General features: G+C 33.4%; 1 protein-coding gene across 1 annotated transcript; it reads right to left on the bottom strand.

Moving 5' to 3' along the window:
- Window positions 1–6,143: 6,143 nt before the first annotated feature.
- On the bottom strand, window positions 6,144–11,586 carry LOC139847607 (alpha/beta hydrolase domain-containing protein VTE7-like). Its single transcript, XM_071837312.1, has 10 exons — window positions 11,186–11,586; window positions 9,671–9,765; window positions 9,463–9,560; window positions 9,307–9,356; window positions 8,971–9,066; window positions 8,517–8,606; window positions 6,936–7,028; window positions 6,750–6,845; window positions 6,579–6,644; window positions 6,144–6,478 (listed from the first exon to the last, which is right to left on the bottom strand). The coding sequence occupies exons 1-10, from the start codon at window positions 11,366–11,368 to the stop codon at window positions 6,287–6,289; spliced, it is 1,059 nt and encodes a 352-aa protein (XP_071693413.1). The 5' UTR covers window positions 11,369–11,586; the 3' UTR covers window positions 6,144–6,286.
- Window positions 11,587–16,057: the final 4,471 nt, after the last annotated feature.

The raw sequence follows: 16,057 nt of genomic DNA, 5'->3' as shown, positions 1-16,057 counted from the left end.
TATATGATGACATATATATGGATATATATATAGTTAACATGATACTATGATAAGTAAACATATCATTAAGTATATTAACAATGAACTACATATGTAAAAATAAGACTACTAACTTAATGATTTTTAAACGAGACATATATGTAACGATTATCGTTGTAAAGACATTTAATGTATATATATCATATTAAGAGATATTCATACATGATAATGTCATGATAATATAATAATTTAAAATCTCATTTGATATTATAAACATTGGGTTAACAACATTTAACAAGATCGTTAACCTAAAGGTTTCAAAACAACACTTACATGTAACGACTAACGATGACTTAACGACTCAGTTAAAATGTATATACATGTAGTGTTTTAATATGTATTTATACACTTTTGAAAGACTTCAATACACTTATCAAATACTTCTACTTAACAAAAATGCTTACAATTACATCCTCGTTCAGTTTCATCAACAATTCTACTCGTATGCACCCGTATTCGTACTCGTACAATACACAGCTTTTAGATGTATGTACTATTGGTATATACACTCCAATGATCAGCTCTTAGCAGCCCATGTGAGTCACCTAACACATGTGGGAACCATCATTTGGCAACTAGCATGAAATATCTCATAAAATTACAAAAATATGAGTAATCATTCATGACTTATTTACATGAAAACAAAATTACATATCCTTTATATCTAATCCATACACCAACGACCAAAAACACCTACAAACACTTTCATTCTTCAATTTTCTTCATCTAATTGATCTCTCTCAAGTTCTATCTTCAAGTTCTAAGTGTTCTTCATATATTCTACAAGTTCTAGTTACATAAAATCAAGAATACTTTCAAGTTTGCTAGCTCACTTCCAATCTTGTAAGGTGATCATCCAACCTCAAGAAATCTTTGTTTCTTACAGTAGGTTATCATTCTAATACAAGGTAATAATCATATTCAAACTTTGGTTCAATTTCTATAACTATAACAATCTTATTTCAAGTGATGATCTTACTTGAACTTGTTTTCGTGTCATGATTCTGCTTCAAGAACTTCGAGCCATCCAAGGATCCGTTGAAGCTAGATCCATTTTTCTCTTTTCCAGTAGGTTTATCCAAGGAACTTAAGGTAGTAATGATGTTCATAACATCATTCGATTCATACATATAAAGCTTTCTTATTCGAAGGTTTAAACTTGTAATCACTAGAACATAGTTTAGTTAATTCTAAACTTGTTCGCAAACAAAAGTTAATCCTTCTAAATTGACTTTTAAAATCAACTAAAAACATGTTCTATATCTATATGATATGCTAACTTAATGATTTAAAACCTGGAAACACGAAAAACACCGTAAAACTGGATTTACGCCGTCGTAGTAACACCGCGGGCTGTTTTGGGTTAGTTAATTAAAAACTACGATAAACTTTGATTTAAAATTTGTTATTCTGAGAAAATGATTTTTATTATGAACATGAAACTATATCCAAAAATTATGGTTAAACTCAAAGTGGAAATATGTTTTCTAAAATGGTCATCTAGACGTCGTTCGTTCGACTGAAATGACTACCTTTACAAAAACGACTTGTAACTTATTTTTCTGACTATAAACCTATACTTTTTCTATTTAGATTCATAAAATAGAGTTCAATATGAAACCATAGCAATTTGATTCACTCAAAACGGATTTAAAATGAAGAAGTTATGGGTAAAACAAGATTGGATAATTTTTCTCATTTTAGCTACGTGAAAATTGGTAACAAATCTATTCCAACCATAACTTAATCAATTTGTATTGCATATTATGTAATCTTGAGATACCATAGACACGTATACAATGTTTCGACCTATCATGTCGACACATCTATATATATTTCGGAACAACCATAGACACTCTATATGTGAATGTTGGAGTTAGCTATACAGGGTTGAGGTTGATTCCAAAATATATATAGTTTGAGTTGTGATCAATACTGAGATACGTATACACTGGGTCGTGGATTGATTCAAGATAATATTTATCGATTTATTTCTGTACATCTAACTGTGGACAACTAGTTGTAGGTTACTAACGAGGACAACTGACTTAATAAACTTAAAACATCAAAATATATTAAAAGTGTTGTAAATATATTTTGAACATACTTTGATATATATGTATATATTGTTATAGGTTCGTGAATCAACCAGTGGCCAAGTCTTACTTCCCGACGAAGTAAAAATCTGTGAAAGTGAGTTATAGTCCCACTTTTAAAATCTAATATTTTTGAGATGAGAATACATGCAGGTTTTATAAATGATTTACAAAATAGACACAAGTACGTGAAACTACATTCTATGGTTGAATTATCGAAATCGAATATGCCCCTTTTTATTAAGTCTGGTAATCTAAGAATTAGGGAACAGAGACCCTAATTGACGCGAATCCTAAAGATAGATCTATTGGGCCTAACAAACCCCATCCAAAGTACCGGATGCTTTAGTACTTCGAAATTTATATCATATCCGAAGGGTGTCCCGAAATGATGGGGATATTCTTATATATGCATCTTGTTAATGTCGGTTACCAGGTGTTCACCATATGAATGATTTTTATCTCTATGTATGGGATGTGTACTGAAATATGAAATCTTGTGGTCTATTATTATGATTTGATATATATAGGTTAAACCTATAACTCACCAACATTTTTGTTGACGTTTTAAGCATGTTTATTCTCAGGTGATTATTAAGAGCTTCCGCTGTCGCATACTTAAATAAGGACGAGATTTGGAGTCCATGCTTGTATGATATTGTGTAAAAACTGCATCCAAGAAACTTATTTTGTTGTAACATATTTGTATTGTAAACCATTATGTAATAGTCGTGTGTAAACAAGATATTTTAGATTATCATTATTTGATAATCTACGTAAAGCTTTTTAAACCTTTATTGATGAAATAAAGGTTATGGTTTGTTTTAAAATGAATGCAGTCTTTGAAAAACGTCTCATATAGAGGTCAAAACCTCGCAACGAAATCAATTAATATGGAACGTTTTTAATCAATAAGAACGGGACATTTCACCTTTAGGCTCTTTTGGTTGAATCACAATGGTTTCCTTTGTATGTTGTGGAGCTTTGTTTTTGGCAAAGTTGATGAGGTACGAAGTTGGTTGTTAGTCTTGGGTTTTCCGTAAAACTTCCGTTGAGCAGCTTTTGTATACAAAGACAGAGCTTGCATGTACTCCCGATCAATATCATCTAGTTCAAAGTCACTAAGACTATCAGAGTCTGACTCAACTACGACAACGCGTTTTGAGGAACGAGAAGTTGAACGCTCAGTTTGTGAAGCTCTTTGTGATGGCCGTTCAGCAACCAAAGCGAGAGGATCACTTATCACTGGTACAACAGCAGCTTTCTTTCGTTCATTTTGAATTTCAAGAACCTCAAACTGATTCACTCTCAGAATATCCATGACATTGTGTATATCAAGTGTTTCGAGATCCTTGAATTGCCTGATGTTCATTGCGTGACGATACCAATCTTTCTCTAAATTCTTAAGGAATTTCATGTTGATTTCCATGTTTCCTTTCTTCATGTTATTAATCCGCATATCATTCAAGAGGGCATTGTAGCGAGAATAGGTATCCTCCAAAAGCTCTCCTTGTTTTTGTTTGAACTCCTCATATTCCGACATGGCATTGTCCATCATGTTTTGAGATGACAATTTTGCTCCGGCCATTTGTCGTTTGAGTTCATTCCACAAATCCTTTCCAGACCTATAGCTACTGATCTCGAGATAGATATCATCCGTAAGTGCTTGAAGAATGAGGGATCTTGAAAGTACATCACTCTCAAGACGATCCCTTTGTGCTTGACTCAATTGTTCATAAGGAATCGGTGCACCGGTTGTTGCATTTGTGTATGTTTTAGGACCTTCTTCCAAAGATTGTTTAATGTATATGCCAAATTTTTGTCGATCCAAGAACATCTTAAAGCGATCCTTCCATAGGTAATAGTTACCTCGGAACAAAACCGGTGGACGGGTATCGGAACCCAACGCTAATTGATCCTTAGTCGTCATGTCAGCTAAATCTTACTTATTGAAGGCAATGCGAGGTACAAACCAACTGAGCTGTTTGGTTCTTTTTGAAATGATATGCAATCACCTTTTCTAATCTAGATTTTGATAGTCCTCTTTTTATCCAAAAACTAAACACCGTACTCGTGTGTCTTCTTCTTCAATTCAATTCAGTTCACGAACGTATCCTTAATTTCTTAACCTCTTTGAAAATACGCCGGAGTTTGAATTCCATCTATATCTCGCAATTAAACCCTTTAAATCAAAACAAATGAACAATCAAATTCGTCACTTCCCTTTATTCTCTTCGTCCCCAAATCTCCTAATTATGTGAACCCTAATCTCAATTACTCTTCTAAATCGTCTTAAATCAAATCAAATCAAACAAAATTTGGGCAGCATAACGTTTCAATTCGAAGATTTTGGTATTATACACCCTCGGTCGTGTGAGTTCTTGACACTTGGTCGAGTGTGATTACAATCGGTCGTTGGAGTTGACAATCGGTCGAGGGTGTTCGTCGGTAGACAGTATCTGATGAAAATTGGGCAGCATAACGAGGTAATTAGATCATTTGGTAAAGTATACAATCGGCCGATGGAGTTCTGGACAATCGGTCGATGGAATTGACAAACGGTCGTGGGTGTTGGAAATTATGAGAGACTAACTGTCTTGGAGAAAAGACAATCGGTCGATGGGATTTGACAAACTGCTTTATGAAAGTAAGAGTCGGTCGAGCGTGTTCTAAGCAAGATGAAGAACACGATGAAGATTCCGGTGACCGGAAAAAGTTGTTACGGTGGTCCTACGGTGGTGGAACTCGAAAATCACTCAAAACAAAGGTAAAACGCTCGATTTTGATTGCAAACTGATCCTACACCTGCGATTTACACTTATTGTTTATGATTTGAACCTAAAACAAGCTGATTCAAGTGTTTTGATTTTGTTTTTGACAAAATAAGCTTGAAACAAAAAATTTGACAAAAATCATATCAAATGAATGAATTAATGCTTGAAACTTTGCAGAAACGATCTAGTGATGATTAGAAATCTATCTATAACCTCAATTTCGATCGAAAAACTCTAAATCAAATTCACGCCTAAACAGTTTGACTTTTCTGAAAACTTTGACTTGTAAATTCCGATCGATTTTCTGTTTTTGATGTTGTTATGAAGATGAACGAAGCTTAAACGAGATTACTAGAACAGAATTAAGTGATCAGATTCTACAGAAACACTCTAGATTGATCGGATCAGCTCGATTTTGACCAAAAGCTAACCGGAACCCTAGATTTTGATTAAAACTAAATGAATCTGTGAATTTGAAGATGAAAACAGAAGCTAGATCGATAGGATTAGATCCTTTATGCTCTGATACCACGTGTTGTTACATAATTCACATGATTCGATTACAATTGAAGTTTAATTCTAGAGTGAGAAAGTGAGGTGGAGGAGATGAACTTAGAGAGAGAAATTGAATGTGCTAAATGAACTAATTCCACTAGCTCTCTTGAACAATGACTAGGAACATCAACCCTAGACAATGAGGGTGGGTGAGTATTTATAGACACAATACCCACACCCTTTACAATAAAGTCCTAGCAACAAATCGATACATTTTAAATACGTTTTTCGTGTCCTAACATCTTCGACCAATCCAGGTTTTTCTGGGAAAAGTAAGTTTCTCGATCATAAAGAAAGACCTTTTCTCGGACAAATAAAGTCTTCGACTAATCCAAGTTTTCCTCGGCAAAGACAAGTTAACGAAAAACATTTCTCGGCAAACCATACTAGACCTAACTATAGCCTCTGACAAACCAATTTCTCGCTTAAGACTTAACTCAGGAAACGATCAAGACAAGTTTTTCTCGGTCAACGTATTTTTCTGGTAAACCCAAATTTATCGAGTAATATTCCTCCACAAAACCAAATCAAGACCAACCCCACCCTTCAAGTTTATCTCAGACACAAGTTACTGAGAAATAAACCTCAAATCAAGATCAAGAATTTTTCTCCGCTAAATCCTTGTTTTGGATTCATATCAACTGTTTCTCTTGATTCAAACAGTCAGGTAAGAGGTTCAAATGATATTTTATACAGTCTAGTAACGAAAATATATAAATAAAAAATAAAAAAAAATCACCCGAATTTACACAATGTCAAATCTCTACAAGAATGTTTTGTTTCCATAAGTAAAAGGTTCAAGTTACACATGAAGATTCTTTTTTATTGTTCAAATTGACTAACAAATACCTTGTTCTCCTCCTGTTTTGGTAACAATAATGGGAGACTAGTAGTAGGATTAGTGATGAAATCCTTGATTAAGCTTGTGACATCATCCGGTTTCTCGACATGTGGGATATGACCACATTCTGGTATTTGACGAATTATCGCATTTGGAAGCTCACAGTGTAATCGCTGCATGATATTACACATTATTCTATTTTAGATTACGGGAAACAATTTACAATTTATAAGTTTGAGGGTAGAAATAGTATTATGATGAGAAGCTACTAACCACTGCAAGTTTGCTATCAATTATTTGATCATCTTCGCCCCATATTATTAGCGTTTTTATCATAACCTGGTACACCATCAGAAGAATAAAAATGGTAATTTTCAGACTTTAAACAAAATTAGTGCATGTTTTGTAGAGATATTTATATGATGAAGAAAAAAAAAAACGGACTTGACTGATTTGGGCTGTGACGTTATATCCGCCGCTGTTCATAAAGTCAACTGTTGCATCCTCCCACCAAGGTAATAGACAATGTAAACGCCCAATCTAAAACAGTAATAAACATTCATGATATCATCATGTTACATGAAACTAGGGAAATCATTTTAGATGGAAAATATGTGTAAGGGAACTTACACGAGTCCAATCTAAGCATGTATCAAACGGCAGAGAACTAAATGTCAGATTGGTAGCAAAAATACGCAACGGGAGGCTCTTTAACAAAGATACCTAGTCAAAAAGGTCATGTCTTTATTTGAAGGAAACCATAAAGGAAATGTATAACATGATTTTAGAGAACATGAAATTGGAGTAGTTATAAGGACAATGTTTTGTTTTAAAACAGCAGTATCGGCATCACCCAGGGGGACTTAACCACCTTCGCAATCATATGCCACCCACACACACGTTAGGAGGAAACTCCTCACATGCCATCGCGCAATGCGTACCCGGTGTGGTTTGGATTAAACCGAGTAGCTTACGGCATGCACCTTGTCACCACAACAGAATCCTGGAGAAAACCTCCTCCCTGGGATTCGAACCCGCGCCGATAATTTTACGGGCGTGGACCCGTCTTAACACAAGGTTTCCATACCGTTCGGGCACATAAGGACAATGTAGTGGAAAAAAAAAATAGGATGTGACAGAAAATGTAAAGGGATTCACAACAAAACACTAACTTCAGGATCTAGTTAATCATAGGTTGTAGAAGCTGTATATAGGTTATCTGAAGGTATAAGAGCTAAAGAAGTGCGTGTTGCTAATACACTAACCCTTAGCCTAAGTAAACTAATGAACCAATAAAATGGTTTGTTCGGTAGAAGTACGGAAATGGAAATTTTTAGTTTGAGGAGATATTCTAAGCTTTTCAACACATCAAGGATCACGTCCTATAGAGTTTTATAAGTGGATTGATACCAACAGGGTGCCAAGTTAAGATTTTTCATATGTCTTTGAACTCAAGTATGAACTAGAGTATAAGAAACATGTTCAAAACATATAAGGGCCAAGGTTGTAAAAGCCACTAGTGGGGAACTAGTCGGTAAGGACCTTGAAGGTACTATTCAGCCAAGTCGGGAACTAGGAAGACATTGACCAACTTTGATTTCGACTGTATTTGGCCGATGTTAAACCAATGAATCCGACTTTGACCTACTAAATTGAACTTTTGACAACTTTGACTAAATTAATCAGCCAAGTCGGAGACTATTCGGACTACTTTAAAATTAGTCGGGGCCAGTCGGTCTAGTCAGTCGGCCTTTAACAACCATGAAAAAGACACAAAACTGAATTTTTGTCAAGTTTTCAAGCTCAATTAAAAATCCTTCAAATAGGAGTTGAACTCTTGTCGAGTTACTTGAGCTCGGCAAGATGTCCATCTCAATTTTATAGAGCTACCAAATCGAGCTAATAAATCTTACATGATTCGCTATCGACATATGGTTTCTAATTAGTACTACAAGTTATTTACACCCCCTCAAATAAAACTCGAGTCTTCCTAGCCGTCCTATGTTCAAGTAACATGAATGTGTGCTACGTTAAAAGCTATAATCACAAATACCTACCCCAATAAGCATGCAATGTTAACCCAATCTAATCTCCAAAATTTAAGTGTACCATTTTAATCAAGGGAGTATAACTCAACCTCTAAATCAGAAACACTAAAATTAACAGAAATAAAGAAAAAAAAAAAAGAAGATCAAGATTTGACATACTCACACCAGCATAAGCTACGAATTTTGGTAACCTGGAGAGGCTTCCTGTGCCTTCTGCATACACACTTGCGTCAATCAATATCAGCTTCTCAACCTGTACAAACACCAAAAAGCAAATCCAAATAGATACTTCAACACAAACAGAATAACGTTGCTTTATGTTAGAGGTGGCAATTTCAACTCATATATTCATTTATAGGTTTTTTTTTGGGGTATGTTTAATCTTCTATTTGTTGTCAAACGGATCAAAAATTAATAGTTATAAAGGAAGAGGATCAAATAGTTTGATTGTCATATAAAACTGTTCTCTAAAAACCTCCTAATCATTTTAATAAAAATTAAACAATAATTGATGTAATATAATTTTTGTAAATCATGATTAATATACTAACTACTTATATACTAAAAGGGATTTGGAAAAAAAAACCGACAAGCAATTTTCATTTTTCAATACTTACAGCTTCTGGATGATTAACAGCAAAGTCGATTGCAACTGCTGCTCCAAGACTTGGCCCTACTAGCAACATAGGCCTTCCAATGTATGACTTCCAGAACTAATTATTATAAAAAATAAATAAAAATATATAAAAATAATACGAGAAACTAGTCATCGAATGAAACTATCGACTATAGACCCCAATCTCCATTTATTTATGCGTTAGGACAATATTCCACCCTTTATTTGTGGTTTCCATTTATTTATTAATTACTTATTTATCAACCTAAAACACCATTGCTATTGCTTAATGGGACCCGCAAAATACAAGCAACTGTATATTTGCTACATTGTTTACCTGATAGAGGTGATCACGCTTGGACTCTACATTACATAGTGGAAGCTTTTCTGAAATAGTCAAGAGATATAATAAGAGACAACGATTAACTAGCAAGTTTAGTTATATCTTTCTGAATTCATAAAAAATAAAATATAAAAAAAAAAAAAAGTCAACCCAAGTCAGAGAAGCCCCATCCTAAAATATCGATTGCCCAAGTCTCGAAGCCAGCCTGCTCAAGAAGTGGGAGTGTGTATCTCCATTCTAAACAAGAGCTGAAGAGTAGGAATCGATCAACGGTTTATTAAAATGCCTTTCAAAAAACAGAGCAAGTAAAATTTCCCTATGTGATTTATACATTTGATAAATCGAAAATGATATGCACCTGTCAAACCCGTGCAGAAGAACAAGCGGATTTGGTGATGTTTGTATTAACGGCTTCACGCAACTACTCATAATACAATCGTTTGAGATACTAAGCTGCAAGTATCAGCAACATCAACACAGTATTTATCCATCATAATTTTGAATATAATGCATAGCGTGAACGATTTTGACTGCAAGTCTTAATAAGCTAACCTAATATATGATCACATTCACATACAACACAAAAAGATCCATGATACAATTGAAGCAAGTTTACAAAGCTATCAACTATACTACACAAAACCAAAGGGCCATTGGCCTAGCGGTATCGAGGTGACCCCTTCAACCTATAGGTTGGGGGTTCGAGTCCCGTGGTGGGCATGTATATATTCGTGCTTAAATTCATGTATGTGTGTGTGTGTTTGCCTTAAAAAAAAAAAAAAAAAACTATACTACACTAAGAATTCAAACTACATTCTTAAGATATACTGCAGCTTCCAAACTAGCTAAAACACAAAGACTAAGGCCCATTTTATTTACAACTTAATGGGCTTAAATAGTATGAAATTTAATAAGTCGAATGTTGGTTGTTTAATGAAAATAATATAACATGTAACATGTCTTAATAATTTAAGTTATGAAAAATATGAATTATCATGTTAGCCATGACTTTTTCAAAACTGTTGTCTTCAACTGCCTCAAGTACATGGTTAATTTGGTAATTTGTTACTCATTTAGACGGTTATTCGGGGCATAAAACAGATAATAGTTATTTGTACATCAATTATTCCTCTCAAACATCATATGTTTATTCAGACAACTGAACATAATAAAATGAAACACGAAAAACAAACAGGGCTTTATTCATCAAAATACATACGTGGCCCCCTCCAAAAAAACTGTACCTAACAATTTATTCATGTCCATTGACCACTTAAAAAAATAACCACCAAGGTTATGTTTGGCACGGAGCTTTTAGCCTTTATGAAAAAGCTCTTATTTAATAAAAAGCTTCATTTGGTTAAAGGAGCTTTAGACATCGGAAAAAGCTAAAAGCTATTAGAAATTAGAACTAGCGTTTAAGCTTTTAGCTTCTAGCATTTTGTTATTTTACTCTTTATTTAACAGATTCAGCTACTCAAACAAACACCAAAATATATCTAAAAAAACTAAAACTACCAGCTACACGCTAAAGCCCAGCTAGTTTTGTCAAACGTACACTAACTATAATTAAACTACTCAATTTAACCTCTGTCTATTCCTCATACATATAGGGAGCATTTCTTAGAATAATTCAATCAAATTTAGCTCCAATATAAGATAGCAAACCTGACATTTATCAAACGCATCCTAAATTCTACTCCGTAACAAAATATTTTGTGGACATTTATTTTTGGTACAGAGGAAGTATATAACTTTCCAAATAAACAATTAATTAGAAATAGATAAATACAAAAAAAAAAAAAAAAAAAAACGGAAACAACAAATGCCATATCAAATTAAAGTTGAAAAAAGCAAAATTGGGGAATTAAACCTCAACGGGGAGTCTCTGAATCCTTGAGGCTAATTTTCGGGCAAATGGGTCTTTAATTTTCTCAACTTGTTTGGGCAAAAACGTCGGAAAAATTTGCGCCGAAATTCTAAAATCCGGCGGCGACCGCCAATTGGACATGTTACTCATTCTTGTCGGTAACGAAGAAGATGAAATGGTGAGCATGGTTAATTGATTGATTTTATCAGAAAAGGGTGGGGGAATTATTGATTATTGATTATTGATTACTAAAATTAGAATAAGAAAATTAGAAAGTGGTTTGTTATTTACTCCGTATGACTTATGAGAGAGACAAGTAACTTGAAATGAGAATGGTAGTAACAAATTTGGGGACCACCATGTTGTAACGCATCAGAGAAGAGCAGATATGGAGGACTAGTTACCTATGCCACCTCTCATATAAGTGGTAAGGTAGTGATGATGGAATAGTTGTAAATTAAGGTTTTCGGTTCGGGTGTGACGTGGCAATTTTTATTTAGTTTTATAATTTCCCAAAATAAATGCAAATTTATATATATATAAACCGTGGTAAATGGTGTCAACCAATGGCACCAATTTGTTAATAGTAACTTTTTTTTTCTTTTTCAAAACATGATTTGCCAACACCCTCAAACCACTAACCCAATACCATCCGGATCCCCTGACCCGCTCCACCTACCCGACCCGAATACCCGCTACTGTAGCTACAGTACTTTTTTTTTTTCTTCGACGAAACCAACCTACAGCGAAAGCGCGGGCCAAAAGACTAGTTAGTATAGTATTCCGTAGTAAATATAAATAATATTATAAAATTTTCTGAATAAAGTCATATAGTTCGTTTTGATGAAAGTAGGTGAAATTAGAGCTTTTAATAGAACTGGAGCTAGCTCCTATTGTAACAACTCTGCTTTTTCCGTTACTTCCGTTAACCTTCCATTAGTTTATTTAACGACGATTGATGTTATGCGAGGCGTATATGAAATAGCTTATATTTTACTAGGAAATACTATTAAATATGATACAATTTTACACAAGATATTTATTTATTTATAGAATGGATATACCTAAACCTTGCTACAACACTTATAGGCAGTGTACATAATCGTACAGTAGTGTAGTTTTTAGTAAGTCCTGTTCGTTCCACAGGGAAATTTTTTAAACAAAGCTTAACGCTATATTAGTTTTATCTTATAAAAATACAAATATATATAAGTAATATTATTATTATAAAAAGGGGGTTTTTACCGTTTAATGACCGGTTTGTCGATTTTTAAAACTTTAGTCGCAGTTAAAACCTAATGTAAAATATTAAATAAATAAAAGACTTAATTTAAAGCGTAAAATAAATAACGATAATGAAATTGCAATAAATAAAAGTGCGATGAAATAAAATTGCGATAATTAAAAAGTGCGATAATTAAAAGTGCAATTAAATACAATGACAATAAATAAAAATGTGATAATTAGAAGTGCAATTAAATATGAAAATAAAGGAATTATGCTTATTTAAACTTCCGTAATCATGATGTTTGACGTGTTGATTTTAGTTTATTCCCATGGGTTAATTGTTCTTTGTCCTGAATTATTCAATATGTCCGTCTGGTTTTTGTCCATAACAGTCCATCAGTCATAAATATAAAGTGCGAGTGTCCTCGTCAAATTATCCTTATACCCGAAGTTAACTATTCCAACTAATTGGGGACTTAAACTGTAACAAGGTCTTAATACTTTGTTTAATAATTACACCAGGATATCGACTGCGTGTAACCCAAGGTTTTAATACTTTGTTATCAATTATGCCAAGTGTCCTTGTACATAATTTCACCCCTGTTTTAATAATTCCATAGACTATTAATCCATTCCCGTGTCCGGTTAAATGAACGATTATTCGTGCATATAAATATCCCGCCCATCGTGTCCGATCGAGTGTATATGGTTATTTATAGGGACGTCCAATTGTAAATCTTTATATTAAAATTAACAAACTATCACTTAGTTAAACAAATATAAATCCCATTAATAGCCCATAGTCTAATTTCCACAAGTGTCGTTCTTTTGTCCAAACTCCAATTATGGTACAAAGCCCAATTACCCAATTTTAATATTTTTAGCTCAACATCATGGTTACTTCGGTATTAAATAAGCATAATAATAACTTAGCTACGAGACATTAAATTAAAAAGGTTGAACATAACTTACAATGATTAAAAATAGCGTAGCGTTACACGGACAGAATTTCGACTTACACCTGATGTTTTAGCAGAGTAGTATATAAAATACTATTAAATTTTACAAGGAAATATTTATTAAATACGATACAATTTTACACAAGATATTTATTTATTTATAGAATGGATATACTTAAACCTTGCTACAACACTTATAGGCAGTGTACCTAATCGTACAGTAGTGTAGTTTTTAGTAAGTCCGGTTCGTTCCACAGGGAATCTTTTTAAACAAAGCTTAACGCTATATTAGTTTACTTTTTAAAAATACAAATATATATATAAGTAACATTATTATTATAAAGGGGGGGTTTTTACCGTTTAATGACCGGTTTGTCGATTTTAAAACTTTAGTCGCAGTTAAAACCAAATGTAAAATATTAAAAATAAATACAAGATTTAAATTAAAGCGTAAAGTAAATAACGATAATGAAATTGCAAATAATAAAAATGCGATAAAATAAACTTGCGATAATTAAAAAGTACGATAATTAAAAGTGCAATTAACTACAATAATAATAAAAATGTGATAATTAGAAGTGCAATTAAATATAAAATAAAGGAAATTAAATATGAAATAAAAGAATTATGCTTATTTAAACTTCCGTAATCATGATGTTTGACGTGTTGATTTTAGTTTTATGCCCATGGGTTAATTGTCCTTTGTCATGGATTATTTAATATGTCCGTCTGGTTTTTGTCCATAACAGTCCATCAGTCATAAATATAAAGTGCGAGTGTCCTCGTCAAATTATCCTTATACCCGAAGTTAAATATTCCAACTAATTGGGGACTTAAACTGTAACAAGATTTTAATACTTTGTTTAATAATTACACCAGGATGTCGACTGAGTGTAACCCAAGGTTTTAATATTTTGTTATCAATTATACCAAGTGTCCTTGTACATAATTTCACCCCTGTTTTAATTATTCTAGTGACTATTAATCCATTCCCGTGTCCGGTTAAATGAACGATTATTCGTACATATAAATACCCCGCCCATCGTGTCCGATTGAGTGTATATGGTAATTTATAGGGACGCCCAATTGTAAATTTTTATATTAACATTAACAAACTATCATATAGTTAAACAAATATAAAGCCCATTAATAGCTCATAGTCTAATTTCCACAAGTGTCGTTCTTTTGCCCAAACCCCAATTATGGTACAAAGCCCAATTACCCAATTTTAGTAATTAGCCCAACATCATGATTACTTCGTTTTAAATAAGCATAATAATAACTTAGCTACGAGACATTAATGTAAAAAGGTTGAACATAACTTACAATGATTAAAAATAGCGTAGCGTTACACGGACAGAATTTTGACTTGTAAATAGAACAATTGCAACTAAAAGCTTGTCTTTCTTGAGGATAAAAAGCAACTAATTTTGACGACAAGATGCAAAATATATGTGAAATAACAACAAGACGGAATGAACAAATGATGTGCACCATTTATCATTCAGCAAACAAACGCCAATATATTTGGAAACTTTGGTAAAAATTTAATTATTTTCACACAAATCACCCTCAATAATTTAAATTGTTACTGATTTCTTGCAAATGAGGGCATTGCAAGATCCTAAGTGTGGGAAGGGGTTAAATTCTTTCGGATTTTAAAATTTTTACTTTATACACTTGGTTACCATTAAAAATACTAGTAAAGCAGTAGTTGTATTAGAATCTAGTGCTCTCTGATAACGTCTTACTAGCATAATATATAGGTTGAAATCGTTTTTCAATCCTTTGTCCTAAAACGGCTCCCATTGCAAAATCACTTGCATCGCACATTAGTTCAAATGGTAGATTCCAATTTGGTGTTATCATGATCGGCGCATTAGTGAGTTTCTCTTTAAGAATATTAAAAGATTTGATACACTCATCTGAAAAGATGAATGGAGCATCCTTTTCTAGGAGTTTATTCATAGGAGTGGCAATTTTAGAAAAATCTTTTATGAAACGTCGGTAAAAACCGGCATGCCCTAGAAAACTCCTAACTCCTCTAACATTGGTGGGATGTGGAAGTTTAGCAATTACATCTACTTTAGCTCTATCCACTTCAATTCCTTCTTTTGAAATTTTATGTCCAAGAACGATGCCTTCTTTAACCATGAAATGGCATTTCTTCCAATTAAGTACTAGATTTGATTGTTCGCATCTAATTAGAATTCGTTCCAGATTTACTAGACATGATTCAAATGTATCACCGAAGACTGAAAAGTCATCCATGAAAACTTCCATGCATTCTTCTATCATGTCATGAAAAATCGTCATCATACACCTTTGAAAGGTTGCAGGGGCGTTGCAAAGTCCAAATGGCATGCGTTTGTAAGCAAAAGTACCATAAGGGCACGTGAATGTGGTTTTCTCTTGGTCCTCGGGTGCTATTGGAATTTGAAAATATCCGGAAAATCCATCTAGAAAACAATAGTAACTATTTCCGGCTAATCTTTCCAACATTTGATCAATGAAAGGTAAGGGAAAGTGATCTTTTCTGGTGGCGTCATTTAATTTTCTATAATCAATACATACACGCCATCCTGTTACAATCCTAGTAGGAATAAGCTCATTTTTCTCATTTGTAATGACAGTCATGCCACCCTTCTTAGGCACGCATTGAACTGGGCTTACCCATGGACTATCAGAG

The sequence above is a fragment of the Rutidosis leptorrhynchoides genome, chromosome 5, assembly GCF_046630445.1.
Source record: "Rutidosis leptorrhynchoides isolate AG116_Rl617_1_P2 chromosome 5, CSIRO_AGI_Rlap_v1, whole genome shotgun sequence".
NCBI lineage: Eukaryota > Viridiplantae > Streptophyta > Magnoliopsida > Asterales > Asteraceae > Rutidosis > Rutidosis leptorrhynchoides.
Note: the sequence above shows the minus strand (reverse complement) of the source record. Positions and strands in the feature narration are given on the sequence as shown.